The sequence below is a fragment of the Bison bison genome, unplaced genomic scaffold (assembly GCF_000754665.1).
Source record: "Bison bison bison isolate TAMUID 2011002044 unplaced genomic scaffold, Bison_UMD1.0 scf7180017864037, whole genome shotgun sequence".
NCBI lineage: Eukaryota > Metazoa > Chordata > Mammalia > Artiodactyla > Bovidae > Bison > Bison bison.
In genome coordinates this window covers 6,312,375-6,338,794 of record NW_011494609.1, presented here as the reverse complement: position 1 = coordinate 6,338,794, position 26,420 = coordinate 6,312,375, and the positions used below count along the sequence as shown (strand labels likewise).

General features: G+C 47.0%; 1 protein-coding gene across 1 annotated transcript in view; it reads left to right on the top strand.

Moving 5' to 3' along the window:
- ADARB1 (adenosine deaminase, RNA-specific, B1) overlaps positions 1 to 26,420 on the top strand; it is a 73,382-nt gene that overhangs the window by 33,675 nt on the left and 13,287 nt on the right. The window contains exons 6-11 of the mRNA XM_010834991.1: positions 1 to 326; positions 3,987 to 4,101; positions 4,805 to 4,973; positions 5,584 to 5,732; positions 7,022 to 7,190; positions 12,315 to 12,496. The exon at positions 1 to 326 is cut by the window's left edge and continues 8 nt beyond it. Of these exons, the coding sequence (XP_010833293.1) occupies positions 1 to 326; positions 3,987 to 4,101; positions 4,805 to 4,973; positions 5,584 to 5,732; positions 7,022 to 7,190; positions 12,315 to 12,496 (1,110 nt within the window). The remainder of the gene's footprint in view (positions 327 to 3,986; positions 4,102 to 4,804; positions 4,974 to 5,583; positions 5,733 to 7,021; positions 7,191 to 12,314; positions 12,497 to 26,420) is intronic.

The window sequence follows — 26,420 nt, the reverse complement described above, 5'->3', positions numbered from 1 at the left end:
TGCCCGCCGGCCTGGCCCAGCCGCCCCTGCCTGGGCCCCCGCCTTTCCCGCCGCCCAGCGGGAAGAACCCTGTGATGATCTTGAACGAGCTGCGCCCGGGACTCAAGTACGATTTCCTCTCAGAGAGTGGGGAGAGCCACGCCAAGAACTTCGTCATGTCCGTGGTCGTGGACGGCCAGTTCTTTGAAGGCTCTGGGAGGAACAAAAAGCTGGCCAAGGCCCGGGCCGCACAGTCTGCCCTGGCGACTATCTTTAACTTGCACTTGGATCAAACCCCGTCTCGCCAGCCCATCCCCAGCGAGGGCCTGCAGCTGCACCTGCCGCAGGTGAGAGAGCCGCTGAACGCCGTGTGTGGCTAACGCTCTTAGACCAGGTGCGGGGGTCAGGGTCAGTTTCTCCGCCGCCCTGTCCCCAGGAGAGAGAGAGCTCCTGCAAGCCAGGCTGCCGGTGGCCTTCCCTCTACTGTGCTGCTTGTGTGGGCGGGGGAGCCCAGCCGAAGCCAGCGCCAACAGGTGCTCTGTGGCCAGTGGTGCCCACGGCAGGCAGGCCAAGGCGCCCTCACCTTGTTGCCCACCCTGTGGCGACCACACCCCGCAGGGCCTGTCTCAGAGCAGCAGGAAGGCAGGAGAGGGACCGGAGCCCTGCACGGGTCACAGTTCGGCGGTCTCCTCCCTCCATCTCTCACATGGAACCCCGGGTGCAGGACAGGTGAGGCTGGCTGGTCAGCCGCTGAAACCCAAGTTGGGGTCAAGGTACCAGGGCCTTGTGGAGCGTGTCCAGGCAGAGGCCAAGCCTCCACAGTGGTGAGCATGTGTCACAAGGCCTGGGGTGTTGGGCTTCCACGAGAGATCCAGAGCCCCAGGGTCCCAGGGGTCTCTGCACCTGGAGTCCCCGTGGGGTCCCTAGAGCTCTGCCTGCTCAGCCACAGGTGGGCACTGCTCTTAGTTTGCTCTTGGACAGGGCATGAAGCAGGAAAATTAGAAGAGGGGAGGGGTCATCTCAGGGTGAAGGAGGGTCATCTTGGTGAGGGAGGGATTGTCTCAGAGTGAGGGAGGGGTCATCTTGGTGAAGGAGGGACATCTCAGGGTGAGGGAGGGGTCATCTCAGGGTGAGGGAGGGTCATCTCAGGGTGAGGGAGGGGTCATCTTGGTGAGGGAGGGTCATCTCAGGGTGATGGAGGGGTCATCTCAAGGTGAGAGAGGGGTCATCTCAGGGTGAGGAGGGGTCATCTCAGGATGAGGAGGGGTCATCTCAGGGTGAGGGAGGGTCATCTCAGGGTGAGGAGGGGTCATCTTGGTGAGGGAGGGGTCATCTTGGTGAAGGAGGGTCATCTCAGGGTGAGGGAGGGGTCATCTCAGGGTGAGGGAGGGTCATCTCAGGGTGAGGGGAGGGGACATTTCAGCGTGAAGAGAAGGGACATTTCATTGTGAAGGGTGATGTCATCTCACAAGAAGGTGAGGGGTCATCTCAGGGTGAAGAGGGGACATATCACGGGGGGCTCTGAGGAGAGTGAAGGAAAAATACTTAGTTATCTCAACACCCTAGAACTGTTTGGTTATTTATTGCTGCTTTTCATGGAAATCCAACATCTTTCTGGTCTATTGTGAAGATGTTTATTTCAGGGAGAAAGTCTCACCCTGTTCTCTAATGCTTTCTATCATATGATTCAGTTTGAGGATAAAATACACATTGATGTGATGAGAAGGTATGGAGGAGCCCAGGTTGACAGGAAGCCTGCACTCCCTCAGGAAAACCCACCCCCATCCAGCCTTTGGGGGACTCTTGAGGACCAGTAGTTCTCAGCTGTGAAAGGAGGAACTTTATTTATTTATTTTTGCTGAAAACAACCAATACAGCCTCAATGTAAAGTAATATATTCAAAGTATATTACTGTTTTTTTTTAAAAATGAGCCAAGTAACTGCTTCCTGTATTAGCCTCTTGTTATATGATTTATAAAGACTATTGGTCCATTCATCATTGCACACATCAGGGGCACCAGCTCCCGAGGGACTTTCTTTTCCAGTTGAGCATTTGATGCAGTCTTTCCAGCCAAGCTTCCTCCACGCTGTGGTCGCGGCGACTCGTGACGTGCGCCGTCCTCTAGTGTCGGCAGTTGTGTAGAGAGACTGGGGTCGTTGGAAGCTGCATGGAGTCACCTGTGGAGGGAGGGATGCGTGTGCATGCGTACGTGCATGTGCACTGGCAGCCTGCTTCTGTCCTGGCCGTGACAGCTGTGGGGAGCAGTGACTAGAGCTGCTGGCTTGGGAGGGGCCTCCTCAGCCCTGCCCAGCTGCCTCTGTGGCCCAGGCCAGCTGGGTCTGGTGAGGTGAACTGTCTCCCCCCAAGCCCCCACTGCTTCCAGGGGCCCCACGGTGGCTCCCTGCCCTCAAGCGGTACCCAAGGATGCAGTCATGCCCTCCTGGGAGGACCTGTGGGCGGCCTTCAGAGTCGGTCCTCTTAGCGTCATTTCTGGACTCAATGGCCTTTTCCAGACATACACTCTGGGAGTGAGGTGTCTTGCTGGCTTCCTGGGGTCACCCTGAAGGATGTGGGGGTGCCGTCCCTGGTCCCAGGGACTTGTTGCTTCCATGTTGCCTTCATGGGGCATTGAGAGTTTATAAAGTCAGATGGTGCTGCCCACGTGGTGAGCACAGGGCTACCCATGAACCTGATGGACGTGGCCCAAGCAAGGTGTCCCAGGAGCCCACCCAGTCCCCACTGACCGTGAGAGCGTGCTTGCTGTGTGACCTTGTCCGCCCCAAAGCTGGAGGGAGGGGCTTCATGCCAGTGTGTGAGGGGGATGGTGGGTGGGGGACTGCCCAGGCAGAGGCGTGGCAGGAGCCCAGACTCTGCGTCCGCCTGTCTGGAGCTCCTCACCCTGTAGGGGGACCGCTGTCTCCTCTCGCTCACATTCCCTCCACGTCCTGTCCTGTCCGAGGTCTTGCTGCCTTTCTTGCGCTCACCCATAGCCTTGCTCCTTTTCCGAGGGTGCAGGGTGGGGTCCTGGCCCTGTCCCCACTCTCCTGTTCCCCTCCTACTTGGCCGTGAGCACCATCTTCTGGGGCTCGTTGCTGGTGTGAGGATGGGACAGTGACCTGACGACTGTTCTTTCCAGATAAGCTGCCATTGAGGATGATGGCTCTTCTGCCTATTCAGGAGTGTTTCATTGAGGGCTTAGCTGGGGACTCGAGACAGGTGTGAGCTGCTGGGACGTGGGTCCCACGTGACTCCTTGAACCCCTTCCCATCAGGCATTGTTCCCAGAACACAGGGGGTCCCTCAGTCCATGCTGTAGAAGGAGGACCAGATCCACACTCTCGAAGCCGTTTGCCCCCAAGTGCAGTGCTGCGCACCCCCCAGATGCGACCAGCGCTGTGCGCAAGTAGCCTTGCAGCCCTCCCCTGTCGTCCCAGCTAGGGGACAGAGCCCTTGCCTGTGGGGCTCTGAGCAGTGCTGCTCTCTGGTCTCAGATGTGGAGGTAACAGGCGCAGGTGGACCGGTGCCTTGGGAGGGAGGTGCTGAGATACGGTTTCCCTTCTGACTCCCCTTTCCATCTTGCGTGGCCCCTGCAGGGCCGTTCTGGCCTCCCTCCTGTGCTCTTACTTCCTCCAGAAGCCCTATTGCTTGGGGAGTGTGGCTGCAGGACTCGGAGCTCTGGCTCCAAGCCACAGAGGGAGGCAGGGAAGTGATCTTGCCTCCCTGGGCCTGGGTTCCCCCGGAGACAGGGCTGGGATGGGAGGCCTTAGCTGCTCTATGCAGCTCCCACATGGCTGGGCTCCTGCCATCCTGTCCGTAGAGACCCTCGTATTGCCCCTTGGGTGCCTGGTTCCAAGAAATGTCTTGGAGGCAAAACTGCACATGCACACATGTGCGTGCCCGCGCACACGCACACACTCACATGCTCATTTGCCAGACCTACCGTGTGGCTCAGAGAAGAGGCCCCAGAACGTAACCCCAGAGGGCGCTGACCCCCTCTTGGTCCTCAGGTCCTGGCTGATGCCGTGGCCCGCCTGGTGCTGGATAAGTTTGGGGACCTGACAGACAGCTTCGCCTCCCCCCACGCGCGCAGGAAGGTCCTTGCTGGAATCGTCATGACAACAGGTAACCGTGTCGGTGTGTGTCCACTACGTGTTCTCACACTTAATGAAGAAGACACGCTCTCAGTGTACAGAAGTCTCTGACAGGAGCAGAAGGCTACTTTTTCGTTCTCCTTCAGAATGTCTGCTGTGTGCAACTGGAGGAGCTGCACTTATGTTTTTTCCCCCACCATTTCATCTGTTTAACCTGAGTGTTTTGTTTGGAGAAAGCATCCTGTATTAGTATTTGATTCCAGTAATCTTAATGAATCCTCTTGAGTGAGTCTGGGAAATGCAGGAGACCTGTTGGTTTTCACTTCACTGAGAGTAGCCATCTCTGGTGTGTCAGTTCACGTCACTGTTCCCTTCCCCGAGAGAGAAGGCTTCCGCAAGCATAGGGACTCCGTGGGGGAAGCACCCTCGGGACGGCAACAGAAACCCAGCTAAATTTGCCCCTAAGTTCCCAGCTGTGACGGGATCCCTCCCCAAGTCCTCTTCCACCTTCCAGAAGTGAGCCCTCTGAGCAGTGTCTACATGGACCACTCCTGGGAGCAGGAACCACAACCACGGCCAGTGCCTGTGTCCCTGGGGCGGCCGGAGGACCTTCAGCTCCTGAGGGCCGGGTCTGAGGCTGTCTTGGGGCCCTCTCTTCTTGGAGTATCCGCTCAGCCCAGCTGGCTGAGCCGATTCCTGGGAGGAATCTCGAGACGGTTTCTCCTGTGTTCCAGGCACAGATGTGAAAGACGCCAAGGTGATCAGCATCTCCACGGGAACAAAGTGCATCAACGGCGAGTACATGAGCGACCGTGGGCTCGCACTTAACGACTGCCACGCGGAGATCATAGCCCGCAGGTCCCTGCTGAGGTTCCTCTACACGCAGCTTGAGATTTACTTAAAGTGAGTGTCCGAGGAAATGGGGGAAGGAAGCTGTTTTCCATAAAAAAAATTTTCCTCCAATCAAAGTGTATTGCATCCTTTTCACTGTGTCTGTCATCACTGAAAAATTCTCAGCATAGTAACTTTCTGGGTTACAGGTTGGGAACCCTTTTGCCCTTGAAGCTCAGGCTGTCAAGTAGAGTTGGCTGAGTTATATAACGCACATGCCCATGTACATACCCGCCACACGTGCAGTCAGAGGGGTCATGTCTGTGCTCCAGATGCCAGGCTTTTGCTTTATACAGGAATAAGTGCTGGGGAGGTCACCATGCCCGGACGGCTGACTGTGAGTCTGACTGCTTCCTGCTCCAGGCCACGTCCTACTCACAGCCTTTCTGTTCTGAGGTTGTAAATGAAGAGAACGGGGTTACTTGTGTACTGATGACCTGTCTCATTGGTGAGCAGGCAGGAACCGTGCTAATTATCATAAACATGTCAAGTAAATACCCCAGTGCAAGCTTATCTTACCCTGTTGAAAACACTGGCCTTTGAAAATCATCATAAGCTATGAGAGACTGAATTTTGATTGTGTTCAGCTTTAAGGTTTATGTTTGCAACTTACTCCTTTCAGTAGCAAAGATGATCAAAAGAGATCCATCTTTGAGAAGTCCGAGCGGGGCGGCTTCAAGCTGAAGGAGAATGTCCAGTTCCACCTGTACATCAGCACCTCCCCCTGTGGGGACGCCAGGATCTTCTCACCACATGAACCCATCCTGGAAGGTACCATGCCAGGCTCAGCAGCAGCCGCCACTTCCCAAGAAAGTTCATGACTGTGTTGTAACAGAGAAAAGGACAAACCTGTATTAATATCGTTTTTTTTTTTTTTAATATCGTTTCTTCTTCAAAAATTTCCACCTTGGTTGTGGATCTGATAGGGATGTATAAAAACATGAAGTTTTCTTCTCAATTAGTAATTTGAAATTTTTAATGAATGAAGATGTGGATTCAAACAAGAAATTAGAATACAGTGAGGATATTAAAATTGTGTTCAGATTTTGAATTTGGATGACACGCATCTCTAGATTGGAAATGCATGTCGTGGTCCATGTTTCTGGTGGGTTGTGATATCACGAGAGTGTGACTAAGTCTCAGAAGCAGGTGTCGGTGGGCAGGACAGCCTCTCTCTGACCTCTGTGTTGCTCTCATTCTTGTTCGTGCTCTTGTTTCATAGTAATTTGTATCCACAACCCTGCTCACAAGCTTAAGCATTATTTGTTCCAAATAGAACATTTGATTACATTATTTTTATTGATTATAAAAGCAACATGTGGGGTCACCCTGGCTAAGACTTCTCAATACCAATGCAGGGGGCCTGGGTTCAATCCTGGTCAGGGAACTAGATCCCACATGCTGTGATTAAAGATCCCGCGTGCTGCAACTAAGATCTAAGATCCTGCATTCCACAAAGAAGACCCAGCACAGATAAACAAGAATTTTTAAAAAGAAAAGACAAAATTATAAAAAAAATTTTTTAAAGTAACAAATATGCACTGTTAGAAATTGCCGAATATTTTTAAAACATAAAAAATAACATTTAAATCAATGTATTCATGTAAAAAACCTCTGGGTGTTTGTGAATGTTTCCTATGGATTTATTTCCACATCCCTATAGATTTATTTTTGAAAATTTAAATATGCAGCAGAGAAATATAGCAAATACTCTAATATCCATCACCTAGAATTCGCAAATGTCAGCCTTGTGTTCTGTCTGCTTCAGCTAGTTTCTAATCCTAGAAATACATCAGTTGGTTAAAATGGAGGCCCTCTTTTCTCCCAACCACCAAGGAAACCACTTTTGTGAATTTGGTTTGTATTGTATCCTCCTGTTCAACTTTTTGTGCTTGCATCATATGCACATGTCTTGGGTGCATGTAGAATGAACACATGCACACGTGCATGTGAGAACCATATTTTGAATTGACAGAGTGTTGTTAGACATGCTTTCTGGTGAGTTAAATAGGTGGTCGACCGGCAGACCGTCTCCAGAGAACCTTGTGTCTCTGTCTTAGAGCCAGCAGACAGACATCCGAACCGAAAAGCCCGTGGACAGCTGCGGACGAAGATAGAGTCTGGTGAGGGCACCATCCCCGTTCGCTCCAATGCCAGCGTCCAGACGTGGGACGGGGTGCTGCAGGGGGAGCGGCTGCTCACCATGTCCTGCAGCGACAAGATGGCCAGGTAAGTCCCCTCGGACACGTGCCTGGGCCCGTCCCCACCCCTGCACGCCTGGGTGCCCTGGGGTGTTTCCAGGGACACCTGGGCATGTGTCCCACAGATTCACTGAAGGACTCAGGTTTTAAAAGGTGCTTCAGGGCCACCTTGAGAGGAGAGGTGGGGTCTCTGTGGACAGAGGCTCTGAAGCCAGGTCCTTTTGGGTTCTTACGGAAGCTTCACTACAAAGGCACCATTGATTAAAAATCATGGCTGTTGGTATGGGAACTCAGCCTCCAGCCGCTGTCCCCTACCGGGAGGTCAAGAGGATAGGGCTGAAAGTTCCCACTGTATGTAATCAGTATTTGGCTCCACAGCCAACCAGCCCCTGTCCTCGGGTAGGTGACACAATCTACCTCATTAACATAGACACCTTATGGTTAATCACTTAGAGAGTTCCCAGGGCCTGGGAGCTGTGAGCCAGGAACCCCAGAAGAAGACCAAACATATATAAGAAAAATATATTTCTGATCATCTGAGTGACCAACTGTACTTTTCTGATAAATCACAAGCTCAGTTACTGTAGCTTCATAGTAGGTCTTGAGGTCGGATAGTGAGTCCTCCAGCTTGGTTCTCCTGTGTTGTGTGGGCTCTTCTGGCCTTCTGCCCCTTATGTAAACTTTGGAATCAGTTTGTCAGCATCTGCAGAATACTGTGCTAGAGTCTTGATGGGTTTGTGCTGAGTCTGTAGCTCAGGTTGGAAAGAATCGAGTCTTCCTCTCCATGAACGTGGGCTATCTCTCTGTTCACTTAATTCTTTGATTCTTTTGTCGGTTTTATAGTTTTCCATGTACAGGTCTTGTATTTTTGTTAGATCTGTACCTGTATTTAATTTTGGGAGGTGTTAATGTAAACAGTGTTGTGTTTTAAACTCAAGTTCCACAAGTTCATTGTTGGTCACAGCTGATTTTTGATCAAGGTTCAAAGCCAGTTCAGTAGAGAAAGAATAGTGTTTTTAACAAATGATGCTGGGACAACTGAACATCCCTATGTAAAAACAAGCAAGTGAACTTCATATTTTGCACCATATACAAAAGTTAACTGAAAATGTGTCATAGACCTAAATGCATAAAAGTTATAGAAGAAAAGAGGAGAAAATCTTGGCCACTGAGATGCAACACCAGAAGCACACTCCTTGAGAGGAAAAAAATGGTGTTAGACATCATCAAATTAAAAATTGCTTCTCTGAAAGACTCTGTTAAAAGAATGAGAAATAAAGTCACCAACTGGAAGAAAATATTTACACATCGTACATCTGATAAAGGACTTAGATCCACACTATACAAAGACTTATGAAACCAACAAGGGGGAAAAACAGTTTTTAAAATGGGCAAAACATTTTAATGGACACTTCACCAAAAAAGATGTCAGATTAGCACATGAGAAGCTCGTTAATCACGGGGACGTACAGAGAGCTATGAGGGCACATTCTTCACTCCAGGGTTAGAGCCCTGTCGGGTACGGTGGGGACCCCAGGCCCTGGAGCGTCATCCTCCCAGGCTGGGAACAGACAATGCAGCCAACTGTGAGGACAGCTCACCTGTGTCTTAGATGTTAAAGGCGTTTCTGGCCTGTGTTCCCTCCACTTTACTCCTATTTCCCAAGAGAAATGGAAGCACTGTCCATGCAGACTCACCTGGAGTGATTTAAGCAGCTTCTCCATGTCTGGGAGCAGCTCAAAAGGCTGTCAGTCTTTAAACAGGGTTAAATGGGGGTATCTGTGCCTCGGGGCACTGCTCAGGCAAGGGACAGAATAAGCTGTCATGTTCAGTCAGTGGTACGTGGACACATCGCAGAAGAACTGTGCAGCATGCCAGGAACCAAAGGAGTGCTTACCATGTGATTCCATTGCTGTAGATTTCTAGAATGTGACAGAAGCAGGTCAGTGGTGGCCCAGGGATGGGGCAGAGCAGGAGGGGCAAGAGGAAGGCCTGGAGCAAGGGGGGAGGAGACTAGAGAGCTGGGAGTGGGGGTTTTGTTGTTTAGTTGCTAAGTCGTGTCTGACTCTCTGCAACCCCATGGACTGTAGCCTTCCAGGCTCCTCTGTCCATGGTATTCTTCAGGCAAGAATACTGGAGTGGGTTGCCATTTCCTTCTCCAGGGGATCTTCCCAATCAAGGAAGGTGTTTACATGCTAGGACTCCCCAAATTCTGTGCTCTAACACCAGGCAGGGCACTGTGTGTCCATCAAGCCTCAGCAACTCACAGAAGAAATTGCAGGGGAAGTTCAGAGATGGTCGTAAGTGAACGACATAAAACACCACAGCTGAGAACAAGAGAGCAAGTCCAAATTCTCAGAAGGGAGGGAAGGACACAGAGCAGACATTAGTACTCGATGCAGCAGTGATGAGCAGCGAACAGTCAGAAACCCAAAGTGCTGCTTTGAAAAAGGTAATAAAATTGGCAGACCTCTGGAAGTCTGACCAAGACAAAGGGTGCAGCCAAGTCAGGGGAGGAGGAAAGGGTGTCAGGATCTAGTAGGAATGGACACGTGCGCATCTGGCTGCAGTGAGAGTTACAGACACCATTAAAACCGAGATGACATAAAAGCTTTGTAGAAATGTGTATGTTCCTAAAATTGAGTCAAGCATGTGTAAGAAATTTGAATGGAATTCCAAATATATTAAGAAAAAGTAAACCAATCACGCCCTCACTCCCAAGAAGTAAATAAATTGGAGAAAATCAAAGAGGTGGCTGCAGAGAAAGAGGATGCAGCTCTTGCAGGAGACCGTTGAGTGAGTTCTCTGCATTCTGGGGAGGTATCCTCTTCATACATACAGTCATTTCTACAGATCAGGAAGGTGGGGAAGGACCCCAGCTCATCCCGTATCCCCAGACCAAGCCAGGAAGGGAAACAAAATGACGGGGGCCGTCTTCTAATCTAAAACATGCATGTATATGCCAAATCCAATATTATTTCTAACAGTTTAATTTTCTTCCAAATCTATAACTTTGATCAAAATCTCATCATTTTTCACAGCTCTTGACACTCAAGTGAAAAAGTCTCGCTGAGTGGTTAAGGCAGCAGGGCGTGGATGGAGGACACTCCCAGCCCTGTCCTCTGGAATCTCCCTGCAGATGATTAAATCCTTGGTCTTTGGTGATTCACTCAACCCCGGAAGTGGGGGCGGGGCTGAGCTCCCACCCTCTGATCGATCTTTGGTGCCCCTGGAGGGCTGCCCCTGCCTCTGGCAGTCACGTGGTCACCATGAACAGGGTCTGGGGGGCTGGCCTGGGTCTCACAGAGGGCAGGGCTGCCTCCCACAGATGGTTCCGGTTCCAGAGGGGTCAGGGCAGTGGGTGGGCTTCGGGTGAGACCACAGTCGGGGGGTGGCGGTGAGGGGTCCCCGGGGCTCTCACCTCTGAGTGAACTCTGTTGACTGGGCCATGGGAGCGGGTAGCACAGCCTGTGTTCCACGCAGAGCTGGGGAGAAAGCAAAGACCACCTGCCTGAGGGCAGCAGTGTGCACGACCATGCAGAGCCCTGTCCCCCACCACCGCCTCCTCCCCCTCCCCCAGACACAGAGGGGGCCAGGGGCATCGGCTGTGAGCCCCCCTGCCGTGGGGAGACTGTGGGGTCACGGGGACAGCCAGTTTTCACAGGGGTTTGCTGGGGGCGGTGGGCTTGTACGGCACACATCCCACGAGTGTTTGCTGCTGGTAAAGTCGGCGCCTCCGTGTTCCCCGTGAGGCTCGCCCAGGGGAGCTGAGCCGAGTGGGTGGACCACTTCCCACCAGGGCCTCCGTGGAGCAATCGGGGCCTAGGATTCGCCTGCGAAGCATGTGTTCAAAATTAATGACTTGTAACTCGTTTAAGTTTCTGCAAGAGCAGGGTTTTCAAGTTTGCCCCAGGAGGCTGAATTCAGCTTAATGGGGCCTAACCCCCCTGACAAGACTCTGATTTACATAAGAAAGGGCTCCCTGTGGGTTTTGTGTGCACTGAATCCTTCCCTATTGTTCCTTGCTAGATAGGAGGAACCCTGTGCTCTAATTTCCTTCTTAGAGGGTTGGGGGAGCCGAGGATTTGTCCAGTCAGCGCACACTGAGCTGTGAGGCCAGGTCCCTAAATGCTGGGATGTTTTAGTATGCTAAACAGACGAATCCCTCCCGCTTAGAGCCTGTTGATGGGAGAAGGTAGGGGACAGATGGTAAGGTCTGCAGGGGTTCAGCAGAGGGGGCACCTGGTGGGCTCCAGTGGCAGCTGAGAGAAGGACTTTGCACAGACCAAGGTGGGGGCACTGGGGACCCTTGGCTGAGGGCTGGAGCTCCGCAGGGAGCAGAGGATGCCCATGCTGCTGGCTCGGGGAAGGGGTGTGAGGGAGAAGACCCCTGGAGCCAGTGAGCTTTGCCCCCTGGGTGCTGGGACATGGACCCCTGAGGCCATGGAGGGCTGCTTTCCTGCTGTCTGTGGGGCTCAGAGCGGTGAGGCCATGTTCGAGTTGGCACTGAGACGAAGCCATGGAGGGTTGGTGCTGTGACCTCACCCACACCAAATGCGGGGTCAGAACGGTCGATGCCGCTACCAGGGAGCAGGAAGAGACCAGTTTCCGTCCTTCTGGAGCTGCCGTTTTTTATTTATTAGAAGTAATGAAATAAAGGTTTATTTTTTCTTTTGATTTTTCTCACAAGAAACGTGGCTCGATATCTTTTTAGAACTAATCTTCAGTAAATGTGTCATCTTGGGAAACATGGAGGCAAAAGATCGTTCCAGCATAAAATAATTAAGTAGATTTTTCTCTTTAGAATTTTAAACTAAGTCAGTTATTTAGTGAAAGTCGTTCAGTTGTGTCCGACTCTTTGCGACCCCATGGACTATGCAGTCTGTGGAATTCTCTAGGCCAGAATAGTGGAGTGGATAGCCGTTCCCTTCTCCAGCAGGTCTTCCCAACCCAGAGATCGAACCCAGGCCTCCCGCATTGCAGGCAGATTCTTAACCAGCTCAGCCACCAGGGAACCCAAGTCAGTTATTTAACTGCCTTTTAAATTGGTTAACACTTGTATGGAATGAGCAGTATGCCCATGTGAGCATGGTGCTATGGAGGGCCCAGGCCAAAGGGACCCCACGCTGAGTGCCTCTTCCTCTGCCTCCAGGTGGAATGTGGTGGGCATCCAGGGGTCCCTGCTCAGCATCTTCGTGGAGCCCATTTACTTCTCCAGCATCATTCTGGGCAGCCTGTACCACGGGGACCACCTCTCCAGGGCCATGTACCAGCGCATCTCCAACATCGAGGACCTGCCCCCGCTGTACACCCTCAACAAGCCTCTGCTCAGTGGCAAGTACCCCCCCTTCCTGACTGCAGCGTGCAGGTCTCACGAGTAACACACCAGTGGGGGCTGCACTGAGGTGGGGGGGTGGCAGGGAGTGTTGGGCCATTCAAAAGGGGCGGAGGCAGTGGATGGGTCGTTTAAGTGGGTCCCTCGAGGTTCCCCTCTCTTGCCAGTTGAAAACCTCGCCATTTACAGGGAAATTAGAGCCCAGACGCGGCACCTACGGGCTTTCTTCTCACCCGTACTCGTGCTGCTGAGTCCTTCGTCCACTGTAGAGGCTTGCAGGAGCCGTGAAGCTCCACAGGCCTCAGCTGCCCAAGATGATGCTAGGCCAGCCCACAGAGGATTCACGGCCACAGAGACGAGCTCTGCAGGAGGTCGGCAGGGGGGCTGTGTGCCCGTGGCAGGCAGTGGTGTCTCTCAGTGGGACGTGCACCTGCCTAGTGCGCCCTGGGTTACTGGTTGTTTATTGTTTTTCTTCTAGAATGTCAGTGGCTAGCAGTAAAGTGAACAAGAGCTTTTGAATTCAAGGGCCCTAACTTCTCAGTTCACCTTTACTTAAAAGGACACAGTTAAGGTATTTTTATCCTTTGGAAATCTCGCTTTACCTACTTTTAAAGCTAGAACTAAAACCCTAACCGTGAACTAGAATGCCTCTTGGTGTGTGTGTTTTGCCGTGGTCTGTGGTCTTGCTACTAGCCCATCTCTAACTGAGAAAAGCAACGTGGAGCTTTGTTTGAAAGCATGTCTCTTAGAGCACATGGATCACACGGGAATGGAGAAAAAGTTGCTCCAAATTCAGTTTCACAGCTCTCTACTGTAAACCGTTATCTTCTTAGGAGAAAAAAGATAAAAGTAGACGGATAAAATCTGATGGTAAGTTGAAATTGTAGCGTCCCTCCCGTTGAACGTACACTGGTAGATGTGAAGCAGGTGTACTTGGATGTGTGTTTGGGTGTGAATCTCACACGAGTCAGAAAACAGTTTTCCTTGTCCGGTCTGTGCTTTGTGTGTGGGGCAAGCATGCTTTGATTCAATCAGCTGTCACTTGTCTAGAGTGTTCGCAGCCACTAAGAACATCATATGTGAGAGGCGTGGTGCCGGGGGCTCCTCGGGAGTCACCGCTGCCCAGTGCCCAGTTGGGTGGCTCTGGGTGTGTTGCTCCACCACCTGCTGAAGGAGTCCTGGGCACTGACCGGCTTGCTCACCCATGAAGTCCGGTGTGCTTTGATCACGTCATCTGTGTACAGAGTGCGTCTGGATCTATGAGCACCTGCTGGAGAACAGTGTTTCACCACGTATGTTTGTTAGAAACGTGAACTTACAAATAAGGAAGACCTGTTCTTCCCTCTTCCTCCCAAGTATTGCCCTGAGGCCCACAGACACCACGCAGGGCATCTTCACAGACAAAAGGATTCAAACAGGAGAAATCTGGAGGAGAGGGTGTCGGTATCTCAGTAACGCAGGAGGTCACACTCCTTTCAAACGGGCCCATGGCACCACCCTCAGCTTGCTCACGGGGAGTCCCCACAGTCAGTGAGTGGCCAGGTCCACCTGGGCTGTCCCCTCCCAGTCCTCCTGCTGCGCACACCTGGTGCACGGCTATGTGCCTAGCAGGTCATGCCCTGTTCGTTGCTCTTTTTCACCTCATAGTTTATCGCAGGTCATTCCCATGTTGGAACGAGAAAGCCGTGTAACAGCCATGAGAGAACGGTAGTGTCTGCAGGGAGCAAGAGAAACAGACCTGAATGCCACACAGAGAAAGGTTGAGGTGACTGAATGAGGTTCCCTGGAAACTGGAGCAGATCTAGATGGACTTATTAAAAGGTTTATCAGCAGACTGTGTTTGAAAATGCCGTCGAGGTTAAAAATGAGAATTTTACTTTAATTTCAGCATGAAAAGTGTGTGTTTAAGAAAGAACTTCCTGGAGGTGAACCTTTGCCTTGGGCACTCGCGTGATGCGCGTTCCCATCCTTCTGAATGCTCTTGTCTCTCCTTTTCAGATTAGTTTCAAATCCAGCACCTGCAAGTGCAGGGCAGCTCTGGCTGCTGGCTCTCCTCCACTGGCCCCCAGGTCTGAGTCTCTCCCTGGCCCCGCTTGCTGTCAGGCACACTGAGAGAACTCAGCGAGGAAGACCAAGAGGCTTGACTGTCGTGGTCACAGCCAGGATGCCCGGGGTCGTGGGGTGAGACCCACTATGCCGATCTCACTGCCAACAGTGTCACAAAACAGTAACACACAGAGAAAGAGCACAGGGTGGTGGGGTGAGCGTGTGGGGTGAGCGTGTGGGGCTCACCTACCGCCTGAACAAAAGCACAGGAAATGGAAAATTTAATGAAGCCCCAATCAGAAATAGATGATTCAATATCTGAAATTAAATAGCACTCTAGAAGCCATGGATAATAGACAGAATGACCCAGGAGAACACAGAAATGGTCCACAAGAGAGAGTAATGGAACTCACCCAACCAGAGCAGCAGACAGAAAGACAACAAAACAAAACAAAAACGAGTGGGACATATGGGGTCTCTGGGGTAACGTCAAATGTGCCAGCATTCATGTTGTAGGAGTTCTAGAAGGAGAAGGAGGGGTAAAAAGTGTATTCAAGGAAATTATGGCTGAAACCTTTTCAAACGTAAAGAAGGAAACAGATATCCAGGTACAGGAAGCACAAAAAGTCCCGAACAAGATGAACCCAATCAAACCCACACCAACACATCATTAAATTGGCAAAAGCTAAAGAATTCTTAAGGCAACAAGAGAAAAACAAGGAGTTGGTTACATGAGATTCCTGGTAAGGCTATCAGCAGCCAGAAAAGAGTGGCACAGGATATTCACAGGGCTGAAAGGGAAGAACATACAACCCAGGATATGCTTCCCAGCAAGATTAGAATAGAAGAGGAGATGAAGAATTTCTCAGACAAGCAAAAACTAGAATTCCAGCAGTACTGAATGTACCCTAAAGGAATTATTGAAGGGCTTTCTCTAAATGGGAAAAGAAGTAAGAAAATATAGGAAAGAGAAAATCCCATTAGGAAGGCAAATATGGAGTAAGACGATCACTTAAATAATCCAGTATGTAATTAAATGACCGAAAAAATATAAAAGCAACTATGACTACGATAAACCGTAAAGGAAAATAGACACATGCACCCCCAGCATTCACAGCAGCACTGTTTACAGTCGCTAAGGTATGGAGGCAACCTAAATGTCCATCGACAGATGAATGGATAAAGAAGACGTGGTGGAATGTTACTCAGCCGTAAAAAGAATGAAATAGCGCCATTTACAGCAACGTGGCTGGATCTAGAGATTGTCATCTGAGTGCAGTAGCCAGACAAAGGAGGAGAAGTGATATGATACTGCTTTTGTGGACTCCAAAAAGAAACGACACAAATGGACTTATTTACAAAACAGACTCACAGACTGAGAATGAACATGTGGTTACCAAGGAGGAAGTGGGGGGAAAGGATAGTTAGGGAGTTTGGAGTGGACATGTATACACACTGTTACATTTAAAATGGATAACCAACAAGGACCCACTGTATAGCACAAGGAACTCTGCTCCATATTCTGTAATGGCCTAATTGGGAAAATAATTTAAAGAAGAATAGATACGTGTTATGTGTATTAAAAATAAATGAGAAGTTAAAAAAAAAAAAACAACCTGTGGGGCTTTCACAGAATTCACAGATAGAGATACATGAAATTCTGTTTCCTTCCTACTCCATTATTGTAGTATTCCCCATAAAAGCTCATCTTAACAAAAACAGCCGCTAATATTGAGTGGTAATTCTCTGTACTGTATTAGTTGTGTCTTTTGGGATAAAAAAATGGATTATCTGACCTTAACATAGTGAAGACTTTGCAGGGTGTGCTGCCTTCTACCTTAGGTAGTAACTTAGTTATATAAACAGTGAAAAATAAAGTACAGGAATATTGTAATTTGATTAGGAAAACAAAAAAATGAAAAAAACTAGGCTTATTTATTTATATTTTCCATAGCAAGTTATGGATTAAAATGCTACTGTCTTAAATAATGCATTTTATAGTGAGTTTTGATATTATTTGTATGCATATTCATAAACTTTTAACAGCGAGTTGATGGGAAAAGAAGTGACACTGAATAGAGTTATATATCATGATGCCCGTATTTCTGTCCAATGGCAGACATGCTTTTCAGCTTAGAACTCATAGAGTATGACAATTTCCATTCATAACAAAACAGATCAATCACAAAGAAATGAACATTTCCCCCTATTCAAACTTGGTTAATGTTTTTCACCCATTTGTCAGTTCTGAGGAATTAGAAATTAGTGTGAACCCCTAATATCTGTCTGAATGACAAACATTTTAATGTATATATAATCTTGATTTAACTATTTGTAAAACAACTTATATTGTTATCAGATATAGTAAATATTCAACCATAATTGACAGCATAAAACAGTAAAGGGATAAGCATGGACGATGTAAAATATGATATCAAAAACACAAAATGTGGGGAAGGAGAGTGTAGAATGTAGCTCTTTCAGTGTGTTTGAACTTAAATGACTTATCAGTGTACACCTAGTAGATATGATTATGGGTTAACACATATGAACCCCAAGGTAACAACAAATCCAAAAGCTACAATAGACTCACAAAAATCAAAAAGAAAGGAACCTAAGCATTGCTTTTGTTTTGTCACTCTTTTGTGACCCCATGGATTGCAGCCATACTACTAAAGAAAATCACCAGAGCATGACAGGAGAAGCAAAAAGAAGAAAAGAACGTAGAAGAACTATGAAAACAACTGGAAAACTAGTAACAAAAGGGCAATAAAAACGTACATATCAGTAATTACTTGAAGTGTTGATGGACTAAATACTCTGATTAAAGGACATAGGGTGGTAATTGGATAATAAACAGACCCTTCAATATGCTGCCTACAAGAGACTCACTTCAGGGTAAAACACAGACAGACAGAAAGGGGATGGAAAAAGATATATAAATAGAGACAACAAGAAAAAGGAGATAGCAATACTCATATCAAACAAAGTAGACTTTAAAACAAAGACTATTTACAAAGACAAGGAATGGCATTATATAGTGATAAAGGAAATCAATACCAGAGGAAGATATAACATTCTTTAACCACGTATTGACTAGAGATAATACGCCTTTTGTTACCTGAATGTTATTAACTGGAGTGTTTCAATATTTACTTATATAACAAATTGCCAGCCACAGGAATTAGTTTCTGCAAAAAACCCCCAGTCAATAATATGTTAACATATACAGGAGCACCTAAATTTATAAAGCAAATACTAACAGGTGTAAAGGAGCAAACTGACAACAATACAATAATAGATGACTTTAACCTTCCACTGACACCAGTGGACAGATCAGAAAGAAAATCAGTGAGGCAGAGGCGGTCTTAAATTACAGACTAGACTGGTTGGGCTTGATTGATATCTATAAGACATTATGTCCCAAACCAGGAGAACATGCATTCTTCTAAGTGCACATGGAATGTTCTCCAGAATAGATTACATACTACGTCACACAACGAACTTCAGCAGTCTTAGAGGGCAGAAATTATATCAGATTTTTTTTCTGCCCATAGTAGTATGAAACTAGAAATCAACTACTGATAGAGAAACAGAAAACAAATCTGTGGACACAAAACAACATGCTACTAAAAAAACAATGGGTCAGTGATGAAATCAAAGAGGAAATCAGAAAATAAATGAAAATGGAACACAACTTTCCAAAATATATGGCATGCAGCAAAAGTAGCACTAAAGGCAAATTCATGGCAACACAGCCCTTCCTCAGGTAGGAAGAAAAAGTTCAAGTAAACAACTTAAGCTGCCATCTAAAAATTTAGAAAAAGAACAAATGATGCCCAAAATCAGAAGGAAGGAAGTAATAAAGATCAGAGAGAGAAATTTAAACATAGTTTTTAAAAAGCAATAGAAAAGATAAACGAAAGCCAGAGCTGGTTTTTTGGTACAGACACACAAAGTTGATAACTTTTAGTCAGACTCATCAAGAAGAAAAGAGAGAGGATCCAAATAAACAAGATAAGTGAAGTGAAAGAGGGGAAATGGCAAAAAATACCACAAAAATACAAAAGATCATAAGAGTACTGTGAATGGTTATATGCCAACAAATTGGACAATCTAGAAGAAGTGGACAAATTTCAATAAGCACACAGCCTGGCGAGATGGAGTCAAGAATAAACAGACAATTTGAATACACCAGTCACTAGAAGTGAAATTGAATTTGTAATTAGAAAAAAAAACTAGCAAACAAAAGTTCAAGACCTGACAGGGGAATTCTACCAAACATACAAAGGAGAACTTCCACGAATCCTTCTTAAACTATTCCCCAAAATTGAAGAGGATGAAACACTCCCAAACTGATTCTTTGAGGCCACCATTGCCCTGATGCTAAAACCAAAGATGCTATAAAGAAACAAAACTTTGAGCCAATATCTTCGATGAATACAGATGGAAAATTCCCCAACAAAATATTAGCAAGCCAAATCCAGCAATACATTAAAATCCAGCAATTTGACCATCATGTATCATGGTCAAATTGATTTACTTTAGGGTCACAAGGATGGTTTAATGTTCACATGTCAGTCAATGTGATATATACCACATTAACAAAATGAAAGATAAAAATCATATGATCATCTCAATAGACTCAAGCATTTGAAAAAATTCAATGTGCATTCATGATTAAAGCTTTCATTAAAGTGAGCATAGAGGGAACATAGCTCAACTATATAAAGGCCATTTACAGCAAACCCACAGCCAATATAATAATGGTAAAAAGCTGAAAGCTTTCCTATTAAATTCAGAAAGAACACAAGTGGAAATACTCTTGCCACTTCTATTTAATACACTTTTGGAAGTCTTCGCCACAGCAGTCAGACAAGAAAAAGAAATAGAAGGTACCTAGGTTGGAAGGGAAGAGGTAAAACTCACTGTTTGCAGATGATCTGATAATCTCTACAGAGAACCCTAAAGTCTCCACCCAAATACTATTATAACTAATAAGTGAATTCAGCAAGGTTGCAGAAGCCAAGATTACTATCAGTTCAGTTCAGTTGCTCAGTCGTGTCCCACTCTTTGCGGCCCCATGAATCGCAGCACGCTAGGCCTCCCTGTCCATCACCAACTCCCGGAGTTAACTCAGAATCACGTCCATCAAGTCAGTGATGCCATCCAGCCATCTCATCCTCTGTTGTCCCCTTCTCCTGCCCCCAATCCCTCCCAGCATCAGAGTCTTTTCCAATGAGTCAACTCTTCGAATGAGGTGGCCAAAGTACTGGAGTTTCAGCTTCAGCATCATTCCCTCCAAAGAAATCCCAGGGCCCATCTCCTTCAGAATGGACTGGCTGGATCTCCCTGCAGTCCCAGGCACTCTCAGGAGTCTTCCCCAACACCACAGTTTCCTTGCAGTCCCAGGCACTCTCAGGAGTCTTCCCCAACACCACAGTTTCCTTGCAGTCCCAGGCACTCTCAGGAGTCTTCCCCAACACCACGGTTTCCTTGCAGTCCAGGCACTCTCAGGAGTCTTCCCCAACACCACAGTTTCCTCGCAGCCCAGGCACTCTCAGGAGTCTCTCCAACACCTTAGTTCAGAAGCATCGATCCTTCGGCGCCTGCTGACAGTGACTTCCCAGGCGGTGCAGGTAGTGAGGAGCCCACCTGTCAGTGCAAGAGACATGAGAGGTGCGGTTTCAGTCCCCGGGTTGGGAAGATCCCCTGCAGGAGGGTATGGCAACCCACTCCAGTTTTCTTGCCTGGAAACCCCATGGACGGAGGAGCCTGGCAGCACACAGCACACACACTAATAATAAAGTATCAGAAAGAGGAAATTGAAAAAGAATTCCATTTAAAATGCATCAAAAAGAATAAAATACCTAGAAGTATTTTCTTCTAGGAGAAATCAAGGAGAAAAAAATAAACTTAACCAAGGATCTGAAAGACCTGAAAATTATAAAGCATTGATGAAGGAAATTGAGGGTGATGCTCTTTGATTGGGAGTATTAATATTATTAAAATGGCCATTCTATCCAAAGACAGCTACAGATACAATGCAATCTCTATCAAAATGCCCATGACATTTTCCAGATCTAGATCAAATAATCTTAAAATTCTCTGGAACCACAAAAGACCCTGAATTGGCAAGACAATCTTGAGAAAAAAGAATAAAACTTGAGGAATCATGCTTCCTGACTTCAGACTATACAACAAAGCTACATTAATCAAAACAGTGTTGAATTGGCACAAAAAGAGATGCATAGATCAGTGGAACAGAATAGAGAGCCCTGAAACTAACCCACACACCTGTATTCAATTAATCTTTGAGGAGGGAAGCAAGAATATACAATAGAGAAAAGACAGTCTCTTCAGCAAGTGGTGTTAGGAAAGCTGGACAGCCGCCTGCAGTCAGTGAATTAGAACACACCCTCACACCATACCCAAAAATAAACTCAAAATGGTTTCTAAAGACCTAATTGTAAGAACTGAAACCATAAAACTCCTAGAAGAGAACCTAGGTGGAACCCTCTTTGATAAAGGTCATAGCAGTATTTTCTTGGATCAGTCTCTGAAGAGGAAAGAAATAAAAGCAAAATTAAACAAATGGGACCTAATTAAACTTAAAAGCTTTTGCATAGCAAAGGAAACCATCAACAAGATGAAAAGACAACCTACCAACTGGGAGAAAATATTTGCTAATGATACAACTGATCAGAGGTTAATATCAAATGTGTACAAAAAGTGCATACAACTCAGTACTAAAAAAACAAACAAAATTTGGGCTGAAATCCTGAACAGACATTTTTCTAAAGAAGACATGGATGGTCAACAGGAAGAGATGCCCAGAATCACTAGTTATTATTGCTGTTGTTGAGTCGCTCAGTCGTATCTGATTCTTTGTAACCCCATGAACTGCAGCATGCCAGGCTTCCCTGTCCTTTACCGTCTCCCCGAGTTTGCTCAAGCTCATGTCCATTGAGTTGGTGATGCCATCCAACCATCTTGTCCTCTGTTGCCTCTTTCTCGCAGTGTCCTCAATCTTTCCCAGCATCAGAGTCTTCTCTAATGAGTCAGCTCATCGCATCTGGTACCCAAAGTATTGGAGCTTCAGCAACAGTCCTTCCAATGAATATTCAGGGTTGATTTCCTTTAGGATTGACTGGTTTGATCTCCTTGCTGTCCAAGGGACTCAATAGTCTTCTTCATGCCCACAATTTGAAATCATCAATTCTTGGCGCTTAGCCTTCTTTATGATCCAACTCTTACATCCATACAAGATTACTGGAAAAACCATAGCTTTGACTTGGTTGGCAAAGAGATGTCTCTGCTTTTTAATACACTATCTAGATTTGTCACAACTTTCCTTCCAAGGAGCAAGCATCTTTTAATTTCACGGCTGCAGTCACCATCCACAGTGATTTTGGAGCCCAAGTAAATAAAGTCTGTCACTGTTTCCATTGTTTCCGCATCCATTTGCCAAAAAGTGATGGGACCAGATGCTATGATCTTAGTTTTTTTAATGTTGAGTTTCAAGCCAACTTTTTCACTCTCCTCTTCGCCTTCTACCATTAGAGCTGTATCATCTGCATATCTGAGGTTGTTGATATTTCTCTCGAAAGTCTTGATTCCAACTTGTGATTCATCCAGCCTGGCATTTCGCATGATATACTCTGCATAAAAGTTAAATAAACAGGGTGACAATATACAGCCTTGACGTACTCCTTTCCCAATTTGGAACCGGTCTGTTGTTCCAAGTCTGGTTCTAACTGTTGATTCTTGACCTGCATACATATTTCTCAAGAGGCAGGTAAGGTGGTCTGGTATTCCTACCTCTTTAAGAATTTACCACAGTTTCTTGTGATCCACACAGTCAAGCTTTAACATAGTCTGTGAAGCAAAAGTAGATGTGTTTTCTGGAATTCCCTTGCTTTCTCAATGATCCACTGAATGTTGTCTATTTAATCTCTCATTCCCTTGCCTATTCTGAATCCAGCTTGTACATCTGGAAGTTCTCAGTTTGTGTACTACTGAAGCCTAGCTTGAAGGATTTTTAACATTACCTTGCTAGCATGTGAAATGAGTGCAATTGTACAGTAGTTTGAACATTCTTTGGCATTGCCATTTTTGCAATTGGAATGAAAACTGACCTTTTTCAGTCCTGTGGCCCCTGCTGAGTTTTCCAAATTTGCTGATATATTAAGTGTAGCACTTTGACAATATCATCTTTTAGGAGTTGAAATAGCTCAGCTGAAATCCCATCCCCTCAACTAGCTTTGCAGAGAAGGCAGTGGCACCCCACTCCAGTACTCTTGCCTGGAAAATCCCATGGACAGGGGAGCCTGGTAGGCTGCAGTCCATGGGGTTGCTAAGAGTCAGACATGACTGAGCAACTTCCCTTTCACTTTTCAGTTTCATGCATTGGAGAAGGCAATGGCAACCCACTCCAGTGTTCTTGTCTGGAGAATCCCAGGGATGGGGAGCCTGGTGGGCTGCTGTCTATGGGGTCGCACAGAGTCGGACACGACTGAAGCGACTTAGCAGCAGCCGCAACTAGCTTTGTTTGTAGTGATGCTTCCAAAGGCCCACTAGACTTCACCCTCCAGGATGGCTCTAGGTGAGTGACCATACCATCAAGGTTATCTGGGTCATTAAGACCTTTTTTGTATAGTTGTGTGTATTCTTGCCACCTCTTAATATCTTCTGCTTCTGTTAGGTCCATACCGTTTCTGTCCTTTATTGTGCCCATCCTTGGATGAAATGTTCCTTTGGTGTCTCCAGTTTTCTTGAAGAGATCTCTAGTCTTCCCCAGTCTGTTGTTTCCTCTCTTTCTTCGCACTGGTAACCTAAGAAGGCATTCCTGTCTGTCCTTGCTCTTCTCTGGAACTGTGCCTTCACTTGGGCATATTTTCCCCTTTCTCCTTTGCCTTTCTTCTCTTATTTTCTCAGCTATTTGTAAGGCCTCCTCAGACAACCACTTTGCTCTCTTGCATTTCTGTTTCTTTGGGATGATTTTGGTCATCCTGTACAATGTTAGGAGCCTCTGTTCATAGTTCTTCAGGCACTCTTATCAGATCTAATCCCTTGAATCTATTTCTCACTTCCACTGTATAATCATATGGGATTTGATTTAGGTCATACCTGAATGCCCTAGTAGTTTTCCCTGCTTTCTTCAATTTAAGCCCGAATTTTGCAATAAGGAGCTCATTATCTGAACCATAGTCAGCTCTTGGTCTTGTTTTTGCTGACTGTATAGAGCTTTTTCATCTTCTGCCGTAAAGAATATACTCAGTCTGATTTCGGTATTGACTATCTGGCGATATCCGTGTATAGAGTCATCTCTTGTGTTCTTAGAAAAGGATGTTTGCTAATGACCAGTGTGTCCTCTTGGCAAAACTGTTAGCTTTTGCCCCACTTCATTTTGTACTCCCAAGTCCAAACTTGCCTGTTATTCCAAGTATCTTTTGACTTCCTGCTTTGCATTCCTGTCCCCTCAGATGAAAAGAACATGTTTTTTTTTTTTTTTTTTGGTGTTAGTTCTAGAAGGTCTTGTAGATCTTCGTAGAACTGTTCAGCTTCTTCAGCTTTAGTGGTTGGGGCATAGACTTGGATTACTGTGATGTTGAATGGTTGCCTTGGAAATGAACTGAGTTCATTCTGTCATTTTTGAGATTGTACCCAAGTACTGCATTTAGGACTCTTGTTCACTTTGAGGGGTCCTCCATTTCTTCTAAGGAATTCTTGCCCACACCGGTAGATATAATGGCACATGGAGGACTTGAACCCTGTCTGAGGTGCGTCCTGTGGAGCTGCATGTTCTGTGTCTGTCCTGGGATCTGCTGCCCTGCCCTGCCCTGCCCAGATGTCCTTTTCCCCCTGCACCAGAGTTGGAGCTCCCCTCTCATCCTCAGGGCGTGTTGCTTGGGGTGGGGGCACTTTCCCTTCCACCCACCAGCCCTGTTGTCCTTGGGATGAGGCTGGCTTGATCCCCTGTCCTCTGGGCCAGGTTGTCAGCAGCGTGCATTTCACCTTGTGGACCGGAGCACCCAGTATTTCGCCTAAGTTGGTGCTTTAAACACCCCCCACCCCAAGCTGGTGTAAGAAGGGGGTCTGATTTGGCCTGAGGTCCACCAGGTGGAGCCCACAGTCTCACAATCTGTGTCTGGGGTTGGGGAGCTGAAGATGACAGAATGGGTGTGTGTGGCTGCCTTGCCCTCACAGACTCATGTTTCCCATTGGTTCCCACCCCCTCCATCAGCCCAGGGGAAATGAGATGGACATCCCCAGGTGCTCCACTCCAGGGGCTGCAGGCCCGGGACACACGGCCTGGCCGACGGACTGAGTGGCCATTACTGTGCTGTGCACTTGATTTCCTTCCCCTTTAGCTCTGCTCGGGGTTTCGTGTGTTTGCAGAATGAAGGCCACACTCAGTCCAGATTGTAACTACACGTTGTCCTGGCCATTTAATGAGTGAACAGTAGCCTCTGTAACAGGAGCCCTGGTCCCCCAGGCATCCGTCACTCTTCACTGTGTGTGTGATGCATCTGATAACACCGTGTGTGGCACAGGAAGCACCCTTACAAGAGAAGCAAGAGAAGTACCAGCGCCGCCAGCCAAGTTTCCTGTTTCCCTTGTGTCAGTTACTAGGCCGGTTCACAGTTTTCATGCTTTTGCTCTAAAAGCTCTGACTCAGCATGCTGGATATACAGCAGCAGACACACTCTCAGGACCACCAAGCTTTTGCTGCTTTTACTGTTTTCTGCACAGTAGCCTGTGGTTAGCTCGTTACCCCAGTTCTCACTTTGCAGCCCCGGAAACACAAGCTCCTTCTGGGTGTCTGACCCCACAGACTTACAGACAGGATCTCCTGGGCCCATGTGGGCTCCCTGCCCTAAGAAAGTACATGGCTGGTGCTAAACCTTGGACTGCCTGCTGTCTTGTAGCTTTATTTTCTCCATTCTTGCTAAAGATGGTAGTTTATTTAACTTAGAATATGAAAAGTATTTATGGAGTTTCCCTGGTGGCTCAGACGGTAAACAATCTGCCTACAATGCAGGAGACGTGGGTTCAATCCCTGAGGTGGTATGATCCCCTGAAGGAGGAAATGGCTACTCACTTCAGTATTCTTGCCTGGAGAATCTCATGGACAGAGAAGCCTGGCAGGCTATAGTCCATGGGATTGCAAACAGTTGGACATGACTGAGTGACTAGCACTTTCATGTGAAAAATATTTATACAGTTAGTTAACCGACCATGTCTAGTTTTAATGTAAAATGTTGCAATTCTAAGGTTTAAGTATTACTGAAGAGTAACCCTTGATTTTGATCTTATGTCGAGGAGTCATGGAATTGCCAAAGAAAATAATGTAAGCAAAAACAAGACCGAGAGCTGATTGTGGCACAGATCATGAACTCCTTATTGCCAAATTCAGACTTAAATTGAAGAAAGTAGGGAAAACCACTAATCATTCAGTATGACCTAAATCAAATCCCTTATGATTATACAATGGAAGTGAGAAATAGATTTAAGGGACTAGATCTGATAGAGTACCTGATGAACTATGGACGGAGGTTCGTGACATTGTACAGGAGACAGGGATCAAGACCATCCCCATGGAAAAGAAATGCACAAAAGCAAAATGGCTGTCTGGGGAGGCCTTACAAATAGCTGTGAAAAGAAGAGAAGTGAAAAGCAAAGGAGAAAAGGAAAGATATAAGCATCTGAATGCAGAGTTCCAAAGAATAGCAAGAAGAGATAAGAAAGCCTTCCACAGCAATCAATGCAAAGAAATAGAGGAAAACAACAGAATGGGAAAGACTAGAGATCTCATCAAGAAAATTAGAGATACCAAGGGAACATTTCATGCAAAGATGGGCTCGACAAAGGACA